The sequence below is a fragment of the Euleptes europaea genome, chromosome 6, assembly GCF_029931775.1.
Source record: "Euleptes europaea isolate rEulEur1 chromosome 6, rEulEur1.hap1, whole genome shotgun sequence".
NCBI classification, from domain to species: Eukaryota; Metazoa; Chordata; class Lepidosauria; order Squamata; family Sphaerodactylidae; genus Euleptes; species Euleptes europaea.
In genome coordinates this window covers 9564431-9587626 of record NC_079317.1, presented here as the reverse complement: position 1 = coordinate 9587626, position 23196 = coordinate 9564431, and the positions used below count along the sequence as shown (strand labels likewise).

At 48.4% G+C, this 23196-nt stretch overlaps 1 protein-coding gene across 1 annotated transcript in view; it reads right to left on the bottom strand.

Annotated features, from left to right (window-relative positions):
* The window catches only part of LRRC9 (leucine rich repeat containing 9), a 60461-nt gene that overhangs the window by 29397 nt on the left and 7868 nt on the right, over positions 1 to 23196 (bottom strand). The window contains exons 6-19 of the mRNA XM_056851748.1: positions 22369 to 22551; positions 21076 to 21231; positions 19531 to 19730; positions 18887 to 19018; positions 17516 to 17692; positions 15742 to 15853; positions 13904 to 14027; positions 12621 to 12797; positions 8887 to 9008; positions 7408 to 7620; positions 6364 to 6483; positions 3924 to 4115; positions 2101 to 2226; positions 1444 to 1575 (exon numbers count right to left, since the gene is read on the bottom strand). Coding sequence (XP_056707726.1) covers positions 1444 to 1575; positions 2101 to 2226; positions 3924 to 4115; positions 6364 to 6483; positions 7408 to 7620; positions 8887 to 9008; positions 12621 to 12797; positions 13904 to 14027; positions 15742 to 15853; positions 17516 to 17692; positions 18887 to 19018; positions 19531 to 19730; positions 21076 to 21231; positions 22369 to 22551 — 2166 coding nt within the window. The remainder of the gene's footprint in view (positions 1 to 1443; positions 1576 to 2100; positions 2227 to 3923; positions 4116 to 6363; positions 6484 to 7407; positions 7621 to 8886; positions 9009 to 12620; positions 12798 to 13903; positions 14028 to 15741; positions 15854 to 17515; positions 17693 to 18886; positions 19019 to 19530; positions 19731 to 21075; positions 21232 to 22368; positions 22552 to 23196) is intronic.

Below are 23196 nucleotides of genomic sequence, written 5' to 3'. Positions count from 1 at the left end.
GCAAGTGGGTGATGGGAAAGACCCCTGCCTGAGGCCCTGGAGAGCCGCTGCCGGTCTGAGTAGACAATACTGACTTCGATGGGCCAAGAATATGATTCAGTATAAGGCAGCTCCATGTGTTCATGTGTGTTCATGTGTTCAACTGTTTTAGAATCAGAGAAACACAGAAAAATAGAGCTGGAAGGGAACTCAAGGGTCATCTAGTCCAACCTCCTGCAGGAAATTCACAACTACCTCCCCCCCCCTCCCCACTGACCCCTATATGACCAGAGGAAGGCAAAAACCCTCCAGGATTCCTGGGCCAATCTGGCCTGGAGGAAAATCCCTTCCTGACCCCAAAGTGGCGATCAGCATTACCCTAGGCATGTAAGAAAGGGCCACGAGAGCCGAGCACAGACACAACCCTTCCTGCCCTCCTTTTCACGATCTGCCTCAGTTCACAGAATCAGCCTTGCTGTCAGATGGCCAGCTAGCCTCTGCTTTAAAACCACAAAGAAGGAGAGCCCACCACCTCCCGAGGAAGCCTGTCCTACTGCAGAACCACTCCGTCAGGAAGTTCTCCAGATTAGAGACCACCACTCTTAAGCACTACACCACTCTGGAGCAGGGGTCGGCAAACTCATTAGTCAAAAGAGCCAAATATCAAAGGTACAACGATTGAGATTTCTTTTGAGAGCCAAATTTCTTAAACTATATAGGTAGGTACACTGTTTATTAACTTAATAAACTTTAATTAAAGTTTTAAATCTTAATTAAACTATAGGTACAACGAATAAAACTTGATATCATACTCAATAGTGATCTTATTTATTGATAAAAATTAAATTGTAAGTCCCTGCCATTTCCCCCTCCCCGTCTGGAGTCCTCGTCTGGAGGCCTGGTCTACCGCCATAAAAGCCTATTGGTAGACCTGGCCTCTGAAGGGGGACTTTTCCCCCTCCTCGGAGTCCAGGTCTACCGCCAAGAAAGCCAGTGGGTAGACATGGCCTCCCAATGGGACTCAGCCGGAGGCCAGGTCTACCAAAGGAAGCCCACCCCGCCCAACAGCTGATAGGCGGGGGGCAGGAACCGCCAAGCCGCCCGCCCAGCAATCACGCAGCTAGAGGGGAGGCTTTAGCCTCCCAACCATTGAGGGCAAGGGAAAGGGGGACCTGGCCATTCTCCACGACGGGGGGGTGGGGAGAGACAGCGCACCCGCTCGCCTGCTCTCTCGCGCTCGCTCGCTCTCTCTCTCTCAGGCATGCCGGCTCCGCAGCCCGGCTGCCGGCGCGAGCGGGCGCGAGAGCAGGGGCTCTGAACCAAGTTCAAAGAGCCGCACTCAATGGGCCAAAGAGCCGCATGCGGCTCGGGAGCCACAGTTTGCAGACCCCTGCTCTGGAGGATAGAGAGGAGAGATCCTATTTTAAGACTGCATGCACGACGTTCAGTAATGCTTCCCCTTACCATGGTAAACCAGTTGTTCTGGAATCCGTCCAGCTTATTCTTGCTCATCTGGCTCAGGATTTTGGCCTTCGGCAGAACGCTAAGGATACGGATTGTCTCTGTATCTGTCCTCGAATGCTCCAGCAGAGTCATCTGTAAAAACAAAGTCACAACGTTTAAATGGGGAAACAAAATCAGTTTGATATCAATTCAAAGTATCTTTTTAAAAAAAAAATTACCGTATTTCCCCATGTATAAGGCACCCCATGTATAAGACGACCCCTATTTTTTTTAATATATACTGGGCAGGGAAGAGAGTAGCGACCATCTGAAGGCCAGCCGCTGGCCGGCCAGGGCAACCCGGCTCTTCCCCTCCCACTCTCTACCCCGCCCACTTTCTTCCCTGCCCAACCATGAATTCCGTGTATAAGACGACCCCCAATTTTAAACTAAATTTTAAAAGAAAAAAACATCGTCTTATACATGGAAAAATACGGTATATCTTTTTGTATTCTTGTCATATTTTCTACTTTTCTGTATCTTTTTATATCTATTATATAATTAAAAATAGATTTTTTAAAAAAAGGAATCACTATGCTTGAAGGAGTACTTCAAATGGTGCCAATAATGTACACTGGACCAAGGAAAACGATCCCAACCTGCCAAAGAACATCAAACCTGAGAGATTCTGGAGTCTGCTGTGAAACGGGCGGCGGCAGCTGCCTCGTCCTCGGTAATCAAGACCCCGTCCAGATGGGTCAGAGTCTTCAGCTGGCCGATCACACTCAACCGCACAGAAGCTGGCTGGGGTGAGGGGCAGAAGACAACAGAACAGCATTGTTGGTCTTTGGTAGTGAACCATTTTGGTGGGGGACCATCGACTATACGGTATGGATTTCCCGGCAAATGCCACCGGGCCCTTCACTGGCGGAAGAAGAAGAGTTGGTTTTTATATGCCAAATTTCTCTACCACTTAAGAAAAACTGGCTTACAATCACCTTCCGTTCCCCTCCCCACAACAGACACCCTGTGAGGTAGGTGGGGCTGAGAGAGCTCTAAGAGAGCTGTGACTAGCCCAAGGTCACCCAGATGGCTTTGTGTGTAGGAGTGGGGAAACCAACCCGGTTCACCGGATTAGCCACCACCGCTCATGTACTGTAAGAGCCCCACGGCCCAGAGTGGTAAGCTGTAGTACTGCAGTCAAAAGCTCTGCTCACGACCTGAGTTCAATCCCGACAGGAGTCAGTTTCAGATAGCCAGCTCAAGGTTGACTCAGCCTTCTATCCTTCCAAGGTCAGTAAAACGAGTACCTGGCTTGCTGGGGGTAAAGTGTAGATGACTGGGGAAGGCACTGGAAACCCCCCCCCCCCCAAACATTGTCTGCCTAGTAAACGTTGGGATGTGACGACACCCCATGGGTCAGGAATGACCCAGTGCTTACACAGGGGACTACCTTTACCCTAACAGCTGTACTGTATGAGCGTTAGAAAACAGAAGTCCTTGACTGTGAAGGCGCTTCACACTAGAGGTGAAAGGCAAAGGTGCTAGATATCCATCTAGGCGAGGATGGAGAAGGATTGCAGAGAGCACATCTTGCCCTCACAGTGGTTAGAGAGAGAGAAGCAAAAAAGAAAATGAGTTAGTCTGAAGGACGGAGCCCCTAAAACTAGCATTCTGGGTAAACAAAGAGACAGCAGCAAAACGGAACGGGAAATGAACCTCTAGCTATACTATCCCCCTCTGAAGCATTACTGTGCTGTGTGCAGAGAAGTGTTATCCAGTGCTTCACTTACAACATTTATCACCTCATCTCACACCATCCCTAGTAACAGTAGCAGCTGTAGTAGTAGTAATAACAGCAGAAGAAGAAGAGTTGGTTTTTATATGCTGACTTTATCTACCACTTAAAGAAGAATCAAACCAGCTTACAATCACGTTCCCTTACTTTCCCTACAACAGACACCCTGTGAGGTAGGTGGGGCTGAAAGAGTGCAACTAGCCCAAGGCCACCCAGCTGGCTTCGTGTGGAGGAGCGGGGAAACAAATCCAGTTCACCAGATTAGCATCCACCGCTCATGTGGAGGAGCGGGGAAACCCAGTCCACTGCTCCAAACCACAGCTGTTAACCATTGCACCAGAAGACAACAATAGTGAGTAGTGGTAATGACTATCATAATGGCATGACATGGTAGTAATTGTAGAAGCATAGGGGTGGTATCAGTAGTGATTAACAATGATTGCAGGTAGCAGTAGTATTAGTGCTAAAATGTATGGTACTACTACTTCCAAGTAGTAGAGTTACTACAGCTATGGTACTTGCAGCAGTAGATGGCTGCCTTGGGCAACCCTATTGGTTTTAAATAAATAAATACACACCAAGACCTCTACAGTTGTGTTGGTAGTTGTAACAGTGTTACTCAGGCTTAGCACGAAACATACACACAACAACAAAACAACACCCTGAACTTTTGGGGAGTGAAGACGTTCAGGCCGAAACATACCTTATGCCATGGGTTATGTTTGATATTCAAATTGTACACCATGGGCGTGTGTCTCCGCAAAACACTAATTTCTTCCCCGGTCTTTTTCAGCTGATTCCAGCTCAGATCCAAGTGCTTCAGTTTGTTGAGACCTCTGATGCCCTCCAGGGTGATCACGTGGTTGTGGCTGGCATCAAAATATTCTAGGTTTGGCTGCAATGCAGTTATCGAAGAGGAGGACAACTTAAAAACAGAGAAGAAGTCACCGCGTATATTGATACGGCTGCATTAAATAGGCAATGATTGTAGTCACACATGAACACATGAAGCTGCCTTCTACTGAATCAGACCCTTGGTCCATCAAAGTCAGTATTGTCTACTCAGACAGGCAGTGGCTCTCCAGGGTCTCAGGCAGAGAGGTCTTTCACATCACCTACTTGCCTCGTCCCTTTAACTGGAGATGCCAGGGATTGAACCTGGGACCTTCTGCATGCCAGGCAGATGCTCTTCCACTGAGCCACGGCCCCTCCCCGGTTGTGATCCCTAGTGCAACAGGGCTTCCTCCACGGTTCCCCAACCCCCATCAATAATTTCTTGCGCTTCGTCCAGAGGTGGGCAGGTGAGATAAAAAGCAGTTTGGTTGTGTTTCGTTGGCTTGTACAAGCAGTCCACATTCAGAACTACCAAAGGAGGAAATTGGAAGAATTCTACTGACTACCTAGTCCATTGAACTGGAAATGCCACAGATTGAACTCAAGATCTTCTGCGTGCCAAGCAGATGCTCTATCACTGAGCCACGGCCCCTCCCCAACTCAGCCTGCAAGCCATAGACATCTATCCCAGATCCCTTTTGTTGGCTTTGTTCTTGTCACACCATGAATCGTTGGGCTACCTGCACCAAATACTACGCCCTACTCCAACCTGGGGCTTTCTTTCCTAGCTTTTCAGTACTAAAATTAGCCCTTTGCAAAAGAGATCTCAGCTTGACCATGACATCCCTCAGTGTAAGCAGGAGTCGAGCTATTATTTTGTTTCTCTGCCGCCTTTTCATGCTTTTTTGTTTTAGACTCCATATAGTGTGTACCTACCAATTTCTTATCAGAGGCTGAACTGTCTGTGGGTTTTAGTGTGCCAGATGTTGTTGTGGGTCAATGCTTTTAAATTGTTTTGATTCCACTGTCATTTTATTCCTATAAATGCTGGTATGTATGGTTAGCTACCCTGAGGGCCTCTTAAAGCCAATAGGTAAAGCTAAAGGTAGTCCCCTGTGCAAGCACCGGGTCATTCCTGACCCATGGGGTGACATCAAATCCCGATGTTGACTAGGTAGGCTTTATAGGGTGGTTTGCCAGTTCCTTCCCCAATCATCTTCCCTTTACCCCCAGCAAGCAGGGTACTCATTTTACTGATCTCGGAAGGATTGAAGGCTGAGTCGACCTTGAGCCAGCTACCTAAACCGACTTCCGTCGGGATCAAACTCAGGTCGTGAACTCAGCTGCGATACTGCAGCTTACCACACTGCGCCAAAAGGTGGCATATAAAAATGACACAAAAATAAATGACTCGTCCCTCAGCTTCCTTACCCTTCCAAAGTCCTTTGGGGGGGGGGGTGTCAGGATGCTTGTGAGTCAGTGGTATGTGCTCCCTTCTGGGCCAGCCACTATAAGGAACTATATATTCTATAGCAGGGGACCCCCAACATGATGCTCGTGGACACCAATGGTGCCCATCGATATTTTTCCTGGCACCCATCAAGTGTTTATCGAAAGTGGGGCTTTTGCCCCAGTTGGGCTTCTCTTTGGCCTCTGATTGGCTGTGCAGCTTTTTAAAAAACTGCTTTCGGCAGCACCTGCCACCACAGTGCAAAGATCTTCACTACATGACTGAGTGAAAGCTGTGTGTACACAACGAAATATTTTAACAGACAGTTTATTAAGCAGGCCTCCTGCCTGAAATGTTGAACTTTCTACTAGCATTATGGATAACCTCGGTCCCTGCCATTTTGCAGTTGGCCCCACCTCCCAGGCTGCCATTTGGCAGTTGGCCCCGCCTCCCCAGGCCGCCATTTGGTGGTTGGCCCCGCCCCCGGGCCACCATTTAGTGGTTGGCCCCTCCCCCAGGCCGCCATTTAGTGGTTGGCCTTGCCTCCCGGGCCGCCATTTGGTGGTTGGCCCCGCCCCCAGGCTGCCATTTGGTGGTTGGCCCTGCCCCCCCAGGCCGCCATTTGGTGGTTGGCCCCGCCTCCCCAGGCCGCCATTAAGTGGTTGGCCCCGCCTCCCCAGGCCGCCATTAAGTGGTTGGCCCCGCCTCCCCAGGCCGCCATTTGGTGGTCGTGCCCAGCACCCTTTGCCAGAATTCCAAAGGTGCCCATAAGCTCAAAAAGGTTGGGGACCCCTATTCTAGAGAGAAATTGGGATGGTTTTTCACGATTAAAGAGGAAATACACCCACATTTCTCTTACCAGGTGATAAACATCGTCTAGACAAGTGAATTCATTGAAACTGATGATCAGTTTCCGCAACGATAGGAGCCGGGAAATGTCTCGTAGCTTGCTCAGCCGGTTACCGTGCAAGTTCAGAACCTAACGTCAAAAGTAGGGATTGTTTTGTTATTGACAGTACAGGCTGGTCTCCTCTCTGCCCAAAAGGATAACAGAAGACAACCAAGAGTCTTGGGCAGAGATGTAATGTTTCTGGAAACAGCTGGGGTTTGCCATGTGCAGGACAGAGTAGATGCCCCAAGATAATCAGAATCCTTTAGATCACTGGTTCCCAACCAGGGGTCCATGGACCCCCAGGGGTCCGCGAGAACTAAATTAAGGTCCGCAAAACAAAGTTATAAACCCATTATAAATTAATATTTTCAATTAAAAGTTCTCTATTATAAAAATATATATTCAAATATTATTCTAAGTTTAATGTTTAACTAACAGTTATTATTAAAGTTCATTTTCAAATTCTCAGAATTTTTATTTTGAACCTTGGGGTCCCTGCACCGAACAAAAAAGTCCTAGTGGTCCCTGGTCAAAAAAAGGTTGGAAACCACTGCTTTAGATACACTGCATCTTTTAAACTTAAGGCAGTAAGCTGTCCCCGTGGTAACCGGAAACTGGGTAGCCAGAGAAAGGCTCAAGGCGAGGCCTTAGAACGGTAACGCAGGGAAGGGAAGTTGGGAGCCCTGGTCCTCCCAGGGGGCAATTCCAACAAAGACCAGGTGGTGGCAGTGGTTGAACCGAGAGAGGGAGAGAAAAGCTCCTCCATGCGTCGGGGAAACCAGATGGGTGGCACATGCCAGGATGAGAACGTGGACAGCCGCTGGTGCCCAGAAGCCTCGGAGGGCACAGTGGAATAGGGCTTGCAGGCTAAAGGGTGGGGGGGAAGCTGTTCCACCACATCTTTCTCCACAGCGAGGACCCGAAGTGGCTTACATCCTTCTCTCCTCCATTTCATCTCCACAAGAGCCCTACAAGGTAGCTCAGGCCGAGAGCGCGCGACTCTACACTCACCATTATCTGACTGTAGACGTTGGCCTTGGCCACCGCCAAGATGGTTTTCTCATCCCAGCAAACTATTTTGGGCTTTGGCTTCACGACAGGCTCCATGTTCAAAACCTGGTCATCGCACTGCAGGTCCTGGGGCAGAATGAAGCCTGGCGAGTTTCTCCTCCCTTCCTCCGAAACCACGTTGCTGAGCGAAGAGAACAGAGTCTCCACTTTGACCTACGCGAGAGAGATCCCGTCGATTGCTCATCAATCGTTCCTTACACTTTTACATTTTAAACTTTTTAAAAAACCTACAGAGATACCCAAACACCCAACATCCTTTCAAAGGATCAAAATCCTGGGAATTATGCCAATGGGACAAATCCTTTACAAGGTAGCAAAGTCAGAAGAAGAGGTAAGTAAGGTTGCCAGCTTCCAGGCAGAGCCTAGCGTTCTGGAATGAAAAGTGACCTCCACGCTACGGAGACCACTTCCCCGGGCAAAAATGCCAGCTTTAGAGGGTGGACTCTGCGGCATCACATCCTTCCTGAGCTCTCTCGCCTCCCCAAAACCCGCCCTTCTCAGCCGCCACCCCCAAGTCTTCAGGAATTTCCCAAGCCAGAGGTGGCAACCCTAGATATAAGCCATTCTGGTGCACAGCCAATCTGTATAAGTAGAGCAGGGGGTGGATTCCAAAAGAAGAAGAATTGGTTTTCATATGCCGATTTTCTCTACCTTTTAAGGAGAATCAAACTGGCTTACAGTCTCCTTCCGTTCCCCTCCCCACAACAGACACTTTGTGAGGTAGGTGGGGCTGAGAGAGTTCGGAGAGAGCTGTGACTATTCTTAACAGCCTTTCTCAGGTCTTGGAAATTGAGGGCTGTGGCTTCCTTTATTGAGTCAATCCATCTCTTTTTGGGTCTTCCTCTTTTCCTGCTGCTCTCAACCTTTCCTAGCATTGTTGTCTTTTCCTGTGAGTCTTGTCTTCTCATAATGTGACCAAAATACAATAGCCTCAGTGTATTCATTTTAGCTTCTAGGGTCAGTTCAGGCTTGATTTGATCTATCACCCACTGATTTGTTTTTTCGGCTGTCCTCGGTATCCGTCACTCTTCTCCAACACCACATTTCAAAGGAATCTACTCTCTTCCTATCAGCTTTCTGCATTGTCCAGCTTTCACACCCATACATAGTAATAGGGAATATGATGGCTTGAATTATCTTGATCTTGCTGGTCAGTGACACATCCTTACACGTAAGAATCTTTTCTAGCTCTTTCATACCTCTCTTCTCCCCTGCCCTTGGGCTTCCTGTATGTGTGTGGCTCCACCTCCCGCAGCAGCCATTTTGTGTCTGGCTCCGCCTCCCACGGCAGCCATTTTGTGATCGGCCCCACCACCCTGCGTCAGAATTCCAAAGGTGCCCACGGGCGGAAAAGGGTTGGGGGACCCCTGCCTATAGCCCATAGCCCCAAACACGTCGCTAGGAAAGAGGAAATCGTACCGACGTGATGAACTCAAACTCGACAACGTATTCCGGCAACACCAAGTCATGATCGAATACAAACCACTCGCACTGCCGGAGGCTGCAGTCACAGTTCTTGAACTCCAGGGAAGCGCAGACTTCTGATGCTGAAGAAAAAGGAAAAGACGGTTGATTCTCTGATCTGCCCGCCTAGGATGTTTTTCTCTCGTCTTTCTTCCGGGGATCTTGGGTTAGCATAAATAGGCTGCCTTAGTTCTCACAACCCTAGGAGGTAGGTTAGGGTAAGAGAGAGTGACTTTGGTCATTTATGCATGGGAGTTTTGCCTGAGGTTCGTTGCTGGCTGGACCCACACTTTTCTGTTGGGAATCTCTGCACCAGCAGCCTCCAAGCTCAAATCAAGTCCCCGCCCCTTTAAAATGCTGCGTTGTAATTGCAGTGCTCACTGTGAGAGCAGATTTCCACACACCCCAGACCCAATTGCCCCATAAAAAAGCATTTTAAGAGCAATAAACAAAAAATGGAGCAATCTGAAAGAGGGGAAGAGAAATCCAAACCTCCTTTTTAAAACGCCTTTCTTTTGCTCAGAAAGAGCTCCAAGGAAGCAGGAAGCATTTGAATCTCCACCTCTTCACACGCCACTTTGTGATTGGCTGTGAGAAAAGCCAATCTTTTTGTGTCCCGGTTTTGCCATCTGCACGGAGATTTCAGCCGGGCTGAGCTCAGGTTAGACAGAAAAATCGGATTAACAGAGGAATGGGAAGACCGGGACATTGCGAGGGCTGGCAGCGAAGTCATTTCTGATGGACGGAGAACTCGTGCAGAGCTCCAAGGAACAACCGAGTCAGACCAGGGCCGAACATGAGTCCAAGTGCCCATGCGTAAATGACCTGAGTGTCAGTGTGGAGGATTTGAACCCAGGTCTCCCCCATCCTAGTCTGACACTCAACCCACTACACTACACCACAATGGCTGCTGGAGATTACCTTTTTGATTTTTTTAAAGGGCTGTTGGATGTTCCATAATACAAAGGCCTCAATCTGCTGAGCATGAAGTAGCAGTCACTAGGGGTATGTGGGGGGGAGGTAGTTGTGAATATCCTGCATTGTGCGGGAGTTGGACTAATTGACCCTGGTGGTCCCTTCCAAACCTATTATTCTTTTATTCTAGCCTATACAGCCCCATGGCACAGAGTAGTAAGCTGAAGTACTGCAGTCAAAAGCTCTGCTCACAGCCTGCATTCGATCCCGACGGAAGTCAGTTTCAGGTTCAAGCTGGCTCAAGGTCGACTCAGCCTTCCGTCCTTCCGAGATCGGTAAAATGGGTACCCAGCTTGCTGGGGTTAAAGTGTAGACGACTGGGGAAGGCAATGGCAAACCACCCCGTAAACATAGTCTGCCTAGTAAAAGTCGGGATGTGACATCACCCCATGGGTCAGGAATGACCTGGTGCTTGCACAGGGATAAAAGGTAAAGGTAAAGGTCCCCTGTGCAAGCACCAGGTCATTCTTGACCCATGGGGTGATGTCACATCCTGACATTTTCTAGGCAGACTTTGTTCACGGGGTGGTTTGCCAGTGCCTTCCCCAGTCGTCTTCCCTTTACCCCCAACAAGCTGGGTCCTCATTTTACCGACCTCGGAAGGATGGAAGGCTGAGTCAACCTTGAGCCGGCTACCTGAAACCGACTTCCGTTGGGATCGAACTCAGGTCGTGAGCAAAGCTTTGGACTGCAGTACTGCAGCTTACCACAGGGGACTACCTTTTTTTTCCATATAGAGGGAATACCGGGGGGGGGGGGGGGAGGGAAAATGAGAGTTTCAGCAGTACAATTGAAAATGACCAAAAAAGAAAAGAAAAGAAAAGAAAAGAAAAGAAAATCAAACAAATTACATTGCCAGGCTTATTCAACACAGTTATACAATCAAAATGACTTCCCAGCTTGAAAAAGAGAACTTTAGCGTTACTAATAATACAACCTAAAACTAATCGCCTTATCAGACACATTTTATGGCTGCACAATCAAAATAATTTTCCAAATATAAAACTGGATAAAGTTTCGCAACACCACAATCACTACAGTCAATTGGCATCTACTCGCTTATTTTTATTGTAGTTAAACCTCAACATAATGGTAGAATAGTTTCCATTTCTCATAAAATTGCTCATAATTCTTATCACTATTTACCATAATTGCATATTCCAATAGCTTTTCTTTCCATTCTTCTATGTCTGGAAGGAGTGCCTGCTTCCATTTCCTGCTAGAACAGTTCTGGGGGCTGTTGTAGCATATTTAAACACAGGGGACTACCTTTACCACTATTTATTCTTATTTGGGGAGAGTAAGCCGAGTTGAACACAGTGAGTTAGAAACATAACCGGGATTGGGCTGAAAGACTAGTGAAGAAAGAACACATAGAATCATAGAGTTGGAAGGAACCACCAGGGTCATCTAGTCCAACCCCCTGCACAATGCAGGAAACTCACAACTACCTCCCCCACACACACCCAGTGACTCCACGCCAAGAAGATGGCCAAGATGCCCTCCCTCCCATGAACTGCCCAAGTTCATATAATCAGCATTGATTCTATGAAACCTTTCTGCTGCTCTCTGAATGGGACCCGTTCGACCCATCCACACAACGCACTTTGGGGGGTTTTCCTTTTTGATCGACGTGACCCCGTCGTTTACTCCCTGGGCAGACAGAGGCAAAAACCAGCCGCCAAAAGTCACAACCCGACAGAAAGTTGGAAATCAACGGAGGTCCGCTGGAAATCAATGGAAGCAGCCCGGAAGAAAAGCATCGGCACCGGGTCGCCCCAGTGCCAAATCACCAATTGTGTTTGTGGCACTACTCCTGCCGTTCCTCTTGGCCTCCAGACAGTAAATGGACTTCTGAACATCCAAGGAGACAGCGTCTTGCCTGTCTTGAACACATCAGCCTCATGCGTGAGTCTGGAGCTCCCTCTGGTGGCTACATTCATTTCCCTCCGCTTTTTTGTGCTTACTTAAGGACATAAGAAGAAAGGCCCTGCTGGATCAGACCAAGGCCCATCAAGTCCAGCAGTCTGTTCAGACACTGGCCAACCAGGTGCCTCTGGGAAGACCACGGACAAGACTGGGAAGCCCACAGACAAGACAACTGCAGCAGCATTATCTTGCCTGCGTTCCACGCCACCTAATGTAACAGGCATGCTCCTCTGATATTGGCGAGAATAGGTGTGCGTCGTGACTAGTATCCATTTTGACTAGTAGCCATGAATGTCCCTCTCCTCCATGAACAGGTCCACTCCCCTCTTAAAGCCTTCCAAGTTGGCAGCAGTCACCACATCCTGGGGCAGGGAGTTCCACAATTTAACTATGCGTTGTGTGAAGAAATGTTTCCTTTTATCTGTTTTGAATCTCTCATGCTCCAGCTTCAACAGATTACACCTGCATTCTGGTATTACGAGAGAGGGAAAAAAGCTCCTCCCTGTCCACTCTCTCCATACCATGCATACTTTTATAGACCTCTTTCATGTCTCCCATTGACCACCTTCTTTCCAAGCTAAACAGCCCTAACAGTTTCAAACGCTCCTCACAGGGCAGCTGCTCTAGCCCCCTGATCATTTTGGTGTCAAAATTGGCCACTGTGTGAACAGACTGCTGGACTTGATGGAGCTTAGTCTGATCCAGCAGGGCCTTTCTTATGTTGTGATGTTCTTATGACTCTATGAGTATACAACCAGGAGCTCTGGCTGGAGAGGCAAACTCACCCTTTGGTTTCTCCGGCTGAGCCGTGGCCCCATTGCCGGCTGCAGAGGCAGCGTTTGGGGGGAGGACGCGAAGTCTGTACACAGAATTGGCCCCGGGAAAGTTGGCTTGGACAATCGGCTCCGTTGCTTGAGCCCGCACTCTGTTCCCAAGAAAAACTTTCGAAATGATGACCTTCCCTAAGGAACAGGAAAACAAAACAGTATCTTTGTTATAACTCAAGAGTACCAAGTTCAAACTGACTGCTCTGGTTAGAGAAAATAACTTATCTACGTTTGCAGAAAATTGCAAACCATTTATTGACTTTTTGAGTAATACGGGAAAAAATTAATTGAAGAAGAAGAAGAGTTGGTTTTTATATGCCGACTTTCTCCAACACTTAAGGAAGAATCAAACCGGCTTACAATCGCCTTCCCTTCCCCTCCCCACAACGGACACCCTGTGAGGTAGGTGAGGTTGAGAGAGCTGTGACTAGCCCAAGGTCACCCAGCTGGCTTCGTGTTTAGGAGTGGGGAAACAAATCCAGGTCACCAGATTAGCCTCCGCCGCTCATGTGGAGGAGTGGGGAATCAAACCCAGTTCTCCAGATCAGAGTCCACCACTCCAAACCACCGCTCTTAACCACTACACCATGCTGGCTCTCAATCCCAGGCCAAGTCTCAAGCTCATTCAACGGGTAGCTTATTCACAGAACGTACGTACTCCTCTAGTTTTTTGTTCCAGAAGGCGATTCTTTTTTTGAGGCAGTCTAATTTGTGCAGGAACTGCCGCTCCAGATTGAGCTTTCATATGTTCTTATGCCATCAATCTATGGTGTTATACACCAGGGGCCCCCAACTTTTTTGAGCCTGTGGGCAACTTTGTAATTCTGACATGGCAAGGTAGGTACAGCCACAAAATGGCTGCCGCAGGAGGCGGAGCCAGCCACAAAATGGCTGCTGCAGCTTACCTTCTGTCACATAGTGGAAATGCTTGTGCCATGGCGGCAGCTGCTGCCTAGCAACTTTTTAAAAAAATCCCCAGAGCCAATCAAAACTCCACTGTCCCATCAGAAGCCTTTCTGGGCAAAAGCCCTGCCTGGCCCCACTCACTTTCTAAAAAAAACTTGGGGGGCACCAGGCAAAGTGTTGGCAGGTACCACGGCACCCACGGGCACCATGTTGGAGACCTCTGTTCGATGCAATGCCTCTGTTGCATTTGTACACACAGCAGCTTTGCACGATTGGCAAAAATTCCTCTTAAAAAATAGATCCACGAACATTTAGAGTGGATTTGCTCGTATTACCCGGCCTCAGTGGCTCCTCGGAGTCCCCTCTGCTCTTGGCTTGTCTTTGGATGTGTTCGATCCTGGGGCCTTCGCAGATACTGAGGCTGTTGGAGAGGAAGACGGCTTCTTCGCTTCCTGGTGCCTGAGATTTTTTTTAAAAGCAAGTCTGAGCAATTTCAATAATGGTGCATTCCCAGAAGGCCCCCTCTAAACATTTAAATGGGCAAACAGATATTTGTGCGAGCAACCCGGGGGGGGGGGAGGTACTTTGGAAAGAAGCTGATGCCAATTATTACCGGGAGATCTTTTGGGCCACTGTTACAAAGCAGAAGCAATAAGAGGAGGGAGAATCCTGTGACGGGATACAGAGAAAAGGAAAGAGCACTCTGAATCCTGGCAGGAATTCTCACTTAAGAAGAAGATTGGTTTTTATATGCCGACTTGCTCTCCCTTTTAAAGAGAATCAAACCAGCTTACAATCACCTTCCCTTCCTCTCCCTGCAGCAGACACCCTGTGAGGTAGGTGAGACCGAGAGAGCTTGGAGGGAAGTGTAACTAGCCCAAGGTCACCCAGCAGGCTTCATGTGGAGGAGTGGGGAAACCAACCCGTTTATCCAGAATAGCGTCCACCTGCTCATGTGGAGGAGTGGGAAGAGAGAGGATTACCAGTTCTCGAAGAGTAGGAATCAGGTGGAGCAGAGGGCCCAGAGATACACTGAGGTATAGCTAACACACTTGCTCAGGACCAGGTTCGGAGGGTTGCCAGCTCTGAGTTAAGTTGTGGAACTTCCTGCCCCAGGATGTGGTGATGGCTGCCAACTTGGAAGGCTTTAAGAGGGGACATGCTCATGGAGGAGAATGGCTACTGGTCCATGGCTACTAGTCAAAATGGAGAGTAGTCATGATGCATCGAATGGTCGTTCTCCTGACACCTCCAGCAGCATCAAGAAGCCTGTGTGTATCTCTCTCCAGGATCAGGGGAGCAGACCTATTGTATTAGGTGCTGTGGAACACAGGCAGGAGAATGCTGCTGCAGTCGTCTTGTGGGCTTCCTGGAGGCACCTGGTTGGCCACTGTGGGAACAGACTGCTGGACTTGATGGACAAGCCTGCTGTACTTTATGTTCTTATGAGTGGACATGTTCATGGAGGAGATGGATACTAGCCATGATGCATGCCTATTCTCTCCAGGATCAGAGGAGCATGCCTGTTATATTGGGTGAACCATAAGAACATAAGAAAAGCCCTGCTGGATCAGACCAAGGTCCATCAAGTCCAGCAGTCTGTTCACTCAGTGGCCAACCAGGTGCCTCTAGGAAGTCCACAAGCAAGATTATTACAGCAGCATTGTCCTGCCTATATTCCACAGCACCTAATCTAATAGGCATGCTTCTCTGATCCTGGAGGGAATAAGTATGCATTGAGACTAGTACCATTTTAACTAGCAGCCATGGATAGCCCTCTCCTTCATGAACATACCCATTCCTCTCTTAAGGCCTTAATATAAGAAACATAAGAAAGGCCCTGGTGGATCAGACAGGCCCATCAAGTCCAGCAGTCTGTTCACACAGTGGCCAAACAGGATCCTCTAGGAAGCCCCCACCCAGGCAGGAGAATGCTGCTGCAGTCGTCTTCCTTGTGGGCTTACTAGAGGCACCTGGTTGGGCACGGTGCGAACAGACTGCTGGACTTGATGGGCCTTGGTCTGATCCACCATAGCCTTTCGTATGTTCTCCTATTCATAAGATATTTCTGAATGTGTAGCTCACATTCCTACAAAACACTGTAAGATGCCGTGTAAGGCAAGTGGTCGCAGGTGAGAAGGATGGATCCTGGCTCCCGGAAACATCCACTCACCTTCTGGATGTCCTGGAAGCCTTCCTCCAGGATTTGGATCAGCTGGTTTTTCTTAAGCGGCACTTCTGGGTCCGATACATAGAAGAGATATTCAAGCATCTTCCTGTAATTTCTGAAGGAGAGAAAGAAAAATAAGAGAAATTGCTTTGACCATGAGCATAAGAAATGGCTCCCTATATGAGGAGAAGATGAGAATTGTCCTGCCGGACTGGCATTTGATTAATGCAGTAGTTCCCAAAGTGGGCAGTACCACCCCCTGGGGGGCAGTGGGATTACCTAGGGGGGCACTAAGCGACAAGGGGACAGCAGGGGGTGCTAGAGGTGGGCCACTTCAACTGTGTTGTTGGATAGGGTAGGGGGCGCTGGGGTTGAGTTTGTGGAACCAAGGGGGGCGGTGGCCCGAAAAGTTTGGGAACCACTGGATTAATGTGTTAACATGCAAGCAGATTCCTTATACTGCATCAGACCATCAGTCCACCAAAGGTCATTTATGCATGCGAGTTTTACCTGAGGTTCGTTGCTTGCTGGACCCACCACACTTTCCTGTTGGGAATCTCTGCACCAGTAGTCTCCAAGCTCAAGTCAAGTCCCCGCCCCTTTAAATGCTGCTTTGTAATTGGCTTACTTTGTAGAGCTTACTGTGAGAGAAAATCTCCCCCCCACCACAAAAAAACCAATTGCCGTAAAAAAAGCATTTTAAGAACAAAAAAAAACCCTGGAGCAATCTGAAGGGGTGGGGGGAGAGAAATCCAAGCCTCGGTTTTAAAAAGCCTTTCTTCTGCTCAGAAAGAGCTCCTAGGAAGCAGGAAGTATTTCAATCCCCGCCTCTGAACATGCTGCTTTGTAATTGGCTGTGAACAAAACCAAGCTTGCGTGTCTCACTCTTTGCCTTATGCATGGGGATTTCACCTGGGCTTTGATCAGGGAAGATGGAAGAGCTGGGTTAACAGAGGGACGGGAAAACCCGGACATTGCGAGGGCTGGCAGTGAGGTCATCTCTAATGGACGGAAAATTCATGCATAACTCCAAGGAACAACCGATTCAGACTGGGGGTGAACGTGAGTAAAAGTACCCATGCATAAACGACCAAAGGCAGCACTGTCCACTCAGACCGGCAGCGGTTCTCCAGGATCTCAGGCAGAGGTCGTTCACATCACCTACTTCCAGATCCTTTAAACTGGAGATTCCAGGGATTGAACCTGGGACCTTCTGCATGCCAAGCAGAGGCTCTAAAAGCCACCTGGTGCCAAGGGCTGAAGTGACCAATTAATGCATTAACATACAGGAAGATGCCGAGTTTGTGCCGAGTTGTTTTCTGTTGCCCAAGAAGGTCGGACCAGAACCAACAGGTTGAAATTAAATCAAAAGAGTTTCCGTCTAGACATTAGGAAGAATTTTCTAACAGTTAGAGTGGTTCCTCAGTGGAACAGGCTTCCTCGGGAGGTGGTAAGAAGAGGTTAGATGGCCATCTGTCAGCAATGCTGATTCTGTGACCTTAGGCAGATGATGAGAGGGAGGGCATCTTGGCCATCTTCTGGTCACTAGAGGTGGGGGGGAGGTAGTTGTGAATTTCCTGCATTGTGCAGGGGTTGGACTTGATGACCCTGGTGGTCCCTTCCAACTCTATGATTCTATGCCTTATACTGCATCAGACCATCGAAGTCGGGCAGCAGCTCTCTAGGGTCTCAGGCAGAGGTCTTTCACATTACCTACTGCCTGTCCTTTTTTTAAACTGGAGATGCCAGGGATCGAACCTGAGATTCACTCACTTACGTGGAATCGTTTGACTCTTCTTCCTCTAAGTAGTTCTGGAACTTCTCCTCGAATTTCAGCCTCAAAATCCGGTTGTGTACCCTGACAACGCGGTTAACTTTCACACCTGTAATGCCATACGATTTGAAGTCCCAGGCGCAGAACCGGGACAGGATCAAGTCGTAGCAGGAATTAAACCTGTGGGCCATAAGAAACAAAAGGCAGCAAGTCAGCAGTTTTGGAGTTTTGGGTCTTTTAAGGAGGGGAAAAAGGAATCACACGCTGGAATTGACTTTCAGGAGCTGTCCTTCCCTTTCATCATTCAGTGTTGCCCATTGTAAAATGTTGTCCTCTAATCCCACCTTGAGTCACACATGGGATGTAAATAATACACAGTGATAAACAATGTAAATAAACCAACGCATAAAAGGCGCAGAAAAGAGCAACCAAAATGATCAGGGGACTAGAGCAACTGGCCTATGAGGAGCGGTTAAAACGCTTGCAGTGCATTCCTGAGTTCTAAGCCCACACCAGCGTCCTGGAAGGCATTCCCGGAGTGTTCCGGCGCCAGGCTGGGGGAGGAGCCGCCTTTAGGCAGCCTCCAAAGCCCTTCCGGGCTGGGAATGCCTTTTTTTACTTTTCAGGTGGCGTATCTCCCATGCAATCCTATGAAGGGTTGCATGGATTTTTAATGCTGCGAGGAGGTTTCGGCAGGGCTGTTCAGCTTGGAAAGAAGGCGGTTAAGGGGAGACATGATAGAGGTCTATAAAATTATGCATGGTCTGGAGGGAGTGGACAGGGAGACACTTTTCTCCCTCTCTCGTAACACTAGAATGCGGGGTCATCTGCTGAAGCTGGAGGGTGAGAAATTCAAAACTGATAAAAGGAAGTACTTCTTCCCACAACACATAATTAAATTGTGGAACTCCCTGCCCCAGGATGTAGTGATGGCTGCCAGCTTGGAAGGCTTGAAGAGGGGAGTGGACATGTTCATGGAGGAGAGGGGTATTCGTGGCTACTAGTAAAAATGGATGCTAGTCATGATGCATACCTGTTCTCTCCAGTACCAGAGGAGCATGCCAAATATATGTGGTGCTTTGGAGCACAGGCAGGATGGTGCTGCTGCAGTCGTCTTGTTTGTGGGCTTCCTAGAAACACCTGGTTGGCCACTGTTTTATGCTACACCTCTGCTCAGCTATCAGTGGTGCGCTCCTCTGGAGCGCCACAGTTGCATGCCACCGTGTGCTGAACGGAATGGCAGATTACAACCCATTACATCGTTGTTGCCTTAGGGTCAAACAGTACCCCTCCCTAAGGTTACAAAACAAATACGCAACACTGTGTAAGAAGACATCAACATTGTGCCTACTGAAACCTTTCCAACGGCTTTACCAGGGATCGCTCGGGGAACCTTCCTCGAAGCGCGTGTTTCCCACTGTTTCCAATTCGGTCAGCAAAAACTGCACAGCCAGCTTACTGGTCTTCTTCTTCTTCTTGACTTCCAGCTGATAAATCGCTTCAACTCTGCGAAAAAACAGACAGGATGCGTTTCGGAAAGCCCGCAATATATCATGTTCAAGGAAAACAGCACTCAAACCAGAGGGCCACAGAGGAGGCGCGATACACTCAGTGTGGGAGCCGCACGTCGCTTTTGCTCGGAGCTCTCACTCCATGCCTCGCCCAAACTGCGGCGTTTTTGTTTTGGCTTTCACCGGGGGCAGAGAAGAAGAAGAATTGGTTTTTATATGCCGATTTCTCTACCACTCAAGGAAGACTCAAACCAGCTTACAATCACCTTCCCTTCCCCTCCCCACAACAGACACCCGGTGACGTAGGTGGGGCTGAGAGAGTGTGACTAGTCCAAGGTCACCCAGCTGGCTTCGTATGTAGGAGTGGGGACTCAAACCCAGTTCTCCAGATCAGAGTTCCCCGCTCCAAACTCCCGCTCCCCTACACCACGCTGGCTCTCAATCCCAGGCCAAGCCTCACGCTCATTCGACCGGTAGCAGCAGCCCTCGGCCATTTCACCTACGTACTCCTCTAGTTTTTTGTTCCAGAAGGCGATTCTTTTTTTGAGGCAGTCTAATTTGTGCAGGAACTGCCGCTCCAGACTGAATTCCTCGGCGGCCTCATCGGAGCTTTCGCCATCCCTGCTTGACTTTTCCCCGTCGAAGCTCTGGGATACGGGCTTCTGTTGTTTGCTGGAGGTCTGCAGGTCGGCCAAGTCACGTTCCAGCTGTAGAACAAAACCACCAAGGCACCAGGAGCCGGTTGTGGAAAATGAAGGAGAAGTGTGTGTGAAAGAGAAAGAGCCCCGCTGGATCCGACCTGGGATCTAACCCAGCGTCCTCCTCCCGAGCTCTTGGAAGCTGGCAGGCAGGACTTGAATGCAACAGACCTCCTCCAGCTTTTCTCCTAAGGCCACTGGTATTCAGAGATATACTGCCTCTGAACAAGGAGGTTCCTCGTGTGGAGGTGTGGGGAATTGAAACCAGTTCTTCAGACTAGAGTCTGCCCTCATGTGGAGGAGTGGGGAAACAAGCCTGGTTCTCCAGATTAGAGTCCACTGCTCTTAACCACTACATCACGCTGGAGAGGAACAAGGAGAAACAACCCCCTCTGCTTCCAATTCTGAGGCCTAAAGAGGCCACAGGGCTTGCGGCAAGACAACGGAGAGGCAGCCGGGTGAGACTGGGCAGGCGGAGAGTCACAGTAGCCCTAAACCCTCCACAGATGTATTGAGGGACAGGACCATGTTTCTCTGCCTCACCCTCACCATTTAACTGTTGGACTGCTGTGTCTGCAGACGGGTGATGAGCTCCATCCCCAAATGGGACATGCGGAAAAAAGAAGAGTTAGGTTTTATACCCTGCTTTTTCTCTATCTTTAAGGAGTCTCAAAGTGGCTTACAATCACCTTCTCTTCTGTCCCCAGTCCCCCCACAACAGATACCTTGTGAGGTAGGTGAGGCTGAGAATGTTCAGAGAGAACTGTGACTAGCCCAAGGTCACCCAGCTGGCTTCATGTGGAGGAGTGGGGAATCCAACCCAGCTCTCCAGATTAGAGTTCGCTGCTCTTAACCACTACACCACACTGGCTCTCCTCAACAAAGGATACACGTGTACTCAGATACCATCATAAAAAGCCGCTTCATACCCAAGTCAGGCCCACCTAGATCAACTGAACAGAACTCCAGTGGCACCTTAAAGACCAACTAAATTTACTTCAATAAATAAAAGCTCAAATTGAAATTAAAAGGGTGTTCGTCTTTAAGGTGCCGCTGGATTTTTTGTCTTCTTCAACCACCCTGGATCCATGATGTCTTCTCTGATCAGCAGCAGCTCTCCCAGGTCTTAGACTGAGAAAGGCTCCATACCTGCAGTCTGCGATCCTTCACCTGGAGACGCTGGGGATTGAACCGGGGACCTTCTGCAGGCAAAGCAAATGCTCTGCTGCTGAGCCACGGCCCCACCAGGGCCACCGGGAGCGAAAAACGCAAACCAGTTGGGGCTGAGAAGAACCTCAATGGCCAGGACCCAAACCGCATTCACCTGATTGGCACCAGGAACTGCTCGGCTTACGTGTTTGATGTGGCAGTGGAAATGCTTGACCCGTTCTTCGGGCAGCTTCTGCATCTTGCACTTCCTTTCTCTGAGCTTTTCGAGCTCCTCCTCCAGCTGTCTCTGAGCACTCTTGACGCGCATGTTGTAGTACATCGCCTTTTTCATCACGGTGGTCTTCCGGGACAAAGGGAAAGCCAAAGGAAGGATAATATTGTCGAAGGCTTTCAAGGTCAGAGTTCATTGGTTCTTGTAGGTTATCTGGGCTGCGTGAGTGTGGTCTTGGTATTTTCTTTCCTGACGTTTCGCCAGCAGCTGTGGCAGGCATCTTCAGAGGAGTAACACTGAAGGACAGTGTCTCTCCCTCTCTGAGAGACACTGTGACAGACACTGTGAGAGACACTGTCCTTCAGTGTTACTCCTCTGAAGATGCCTGCCACAGCTGCTGGCGAAACGCCAGGAAAGAAAATACCAAGACCACGGTCACACAGCCCGGATAACCTACAAGAACCAAGGATAATATTGTTAACCCCGTAGGGACAGCCAAATGTTAAGGTTTTGTGACACTTGAAAAGAACTAATCAGTGAATTGGGGGCATCTTTTAACTGACCAACAGCATTATAATCATGCAGCAGGTGAAAAAAGTCCAAACACCTTTACAAAACTTATGGGTAGCCGGTACAATCTTGGACAAGGACTCTACGGCATGCACTACCGTTGTTTTATTTAGAAGAAGAAGAGTTGGCTTTTATATGCCGACTTTCTCTCCCACTTAAGGAAGAATCAAACTGGCTTACAATCATCTTCCCTTCCTCTCCCCACAACAGACACCCTGTGAAGTAGGTGGGGTTGAGAGAGCTGTGACTAGCCCAAGGTCACCCAGCTGGCTGCATGTGGAGGAGTGGGAAAACCAACCCAGTTCACCAGATTAGCCTCTGCTGCTCATGTGGAGGAGTTGGGGATCAAACCCGGTTCTCCAGATCAGAGTCCACCGCTCCAAACCACTGCTCTTAACCACGACACCACGCTGGCTCTGTACTTTGCTGCAACAAATCAGTGAATTGGGGGCATCTTGTAACGGATCAACAGCATTATAATCATGCAGCAGATGGGGAACAAAAGATGAAAAAAACCCAACACCTTTACAAAACATTTACATGCAGAATTACACGCAGCATTTACACGCAGGATTAAATCAAAAAGTCGATCAATCAATTAAAACATAGCCAAACCAAAGAAATCACAGTCCATTCGTTGTGTATCAAGCGTACGCCGCATATAAACTGTTTTGTTTTTTTAAATTCTGCACCCACCTCGGCCAGTTCTTTTATCTGTTTCGAAGCAACGTCGTAGGTGTCGAGCCTTTGAAGCTGAGGGATATGATACAGGACGTGCGTCGCGTAATTGCAGAGATGACAAACCGGGTTGGGCTCCTGCTGAGGGTCATTCAGACACAGATCTTTCAAATTAGATAGTCTTGCCAAATTGGTAATTTCCTTTAAAGTAAAAAAAAAAAAAAAAAAAACAATGATCACGATACATGTGGAGAAAACCTGTGTTTTAACATGCGGAGAAGTACCGTCAATCGAGTTTTATTTCGATGCAATATCAGCTCTGAATAAAAAGCAAAGTTAGGTTAAAATAATAAAATAAAATAATAAAAGTTGATGATTCTGGGAGGGATGATTTGAAGAAGAGGAGGAAAGATCTCCTATAGGGAAAGATTTTCAGTCAGCCATTTACGAATCCCACTAGACCGGAGGAAAAATTTGGCTACTGGAGAGGTTATCTCCCGAGAGGAGTCTGCTAAGAGATGGGAAGCTTTAGCTTCTTTCGATCTCCCAGGAAAGGATGACAATATGGGGAGAGAAGTACAGAATAAGAAAAGAATGCCCTGTATATTGGAACATCCTGGAATTTTTGCATATACAGAATGAGATACCTTGGGGATGGGACCCCAATGTTTTATATATACTTTATACACATAGCCTGCATGTAATTTCAAGCAATATTTTCAATAACTTTTGAGTACATTGAACTGCCAGAAAGCAAAGGTGTAACTTTCTCACCAGTATACCTGTATCCGCTGTTAAACAAGAGCAACAACAAACAAACTAACAGTGGCAGGCTTTCAGTTAGCT